General features: G+C 46.6%; 2 protein-coding genes across 2 annotated transcripts in view; both read right to left on the reverse strand.

Annotated features, from left to right (window-relative positions):
* Window positions 1–122, reverse strand: part of LOC119593006 (DNA polymerase iota-like) — a gene marked incomplete in the record, with an annotated part of 2,293 nt that extends 2,171 nt beyond the window's left edge. Inside the window, 1 exon segment of the mRNA XM_037941896.1 lies at window positions 23–122.
* Window positions 18–676, reverse strand: LOC119592834 (ribosomal RNA processing protein 36 homolog). The gene is made up of 2 exons (XM_037941737.1): window positions 102–676; window positions 18–21 (listed from the first exon to the last, which is right to left on the reverse strand). Exons 1-2 carry the CDS (start codon window positions 674–676, stop codon window positions 18–20), a joined length of 579 nt encoding a protein of 192 aa, XP_037797665.1.
* Between the last annotated feature and the right edge of the window lie 24 nt (window positions 677–700).

The following is a 700-nucleotide window of genomic DNA, read 5'->3' on the forward strand; positions in this document are numbered from 1 at the left end:
TAAATTAGAATCATATTTTACCTAAGTCATGAAATCATTAAAATGCTCCACTTTCTCTCATCTCTTTGAAACGCTGTTTCTTCTCCTTCTTTTTCATGTACTTATCAACACGGTTTTCCTGCTTCAGGGTTTCAAAGTGCTTGGCCCTAACCCTGAGGTTCTTCTCTTTATTGGTCACAAATTTGGGCTTGATGCCCTGCTTGAGGGCTTCCATCTGCTCTCGACGTATCTCCTTTTCCACGTCCTTCTGCTTCTGCTCGAATTTCTTCTGGCGTTCCTGGTTCTCCATCCGTTGAACAATAGACTTTATTCGCTTCCTCATGTCTTCGTTGTCCTCTTTCTTGAGCTCCTTCTTGAGCACTTCCTTCTCCTTCTGCCGGATGTTGCTGATGAACTGGTATTTGTGCTGCCATTCCTCCATGTTCAGCCTGCCCGAGAGATCATCAAATCTGGGGTCCCTCTTGATGGCTCTCTTGGTTTTCTGGTGCGGGTCCAAAAACTTCATCCGCGGTGCCCTCTTCCTCATCAGCGGCATCTCTGACGGGCGGTTCTTGTTGCTGCGACGGTAGTAATCAGGGTCACGACTTATTGGCCGGCTCTCTTCCTTCAGTACCTTGCTGTTGAAGGCCTTGGTGCCCATCTTTTCTTGCAATTTCAACAGCTCTTCCATTGACATCTCACTGTAATTCTTACGTGTTGT

Source organism: Penaeus monodon, chromosome 31 (genome assembly GCF_015228065.2).
Source record: "Penaeus monodon isolate SGIC_2016 chromosome 31, NSTDA_Pmon_1, whole genome shotgun sequence".
Taxonomy (NCBI): domain Eukaryota; kingdom Metazoa; phylum Arthropoda; class Malacostraca; order Decapoda; family Penaeidae; genus Penaeus; species Penaeus monodon.

Coding starts and splice junctions, on each gene's coding strand:
- LOC119592834 (XM_037941737.1), bottom strand. CDS start 676: ATGTCAATGGAAGAGCTGTTGAAATTGCAAGAAAAGATGGGCACCAAG.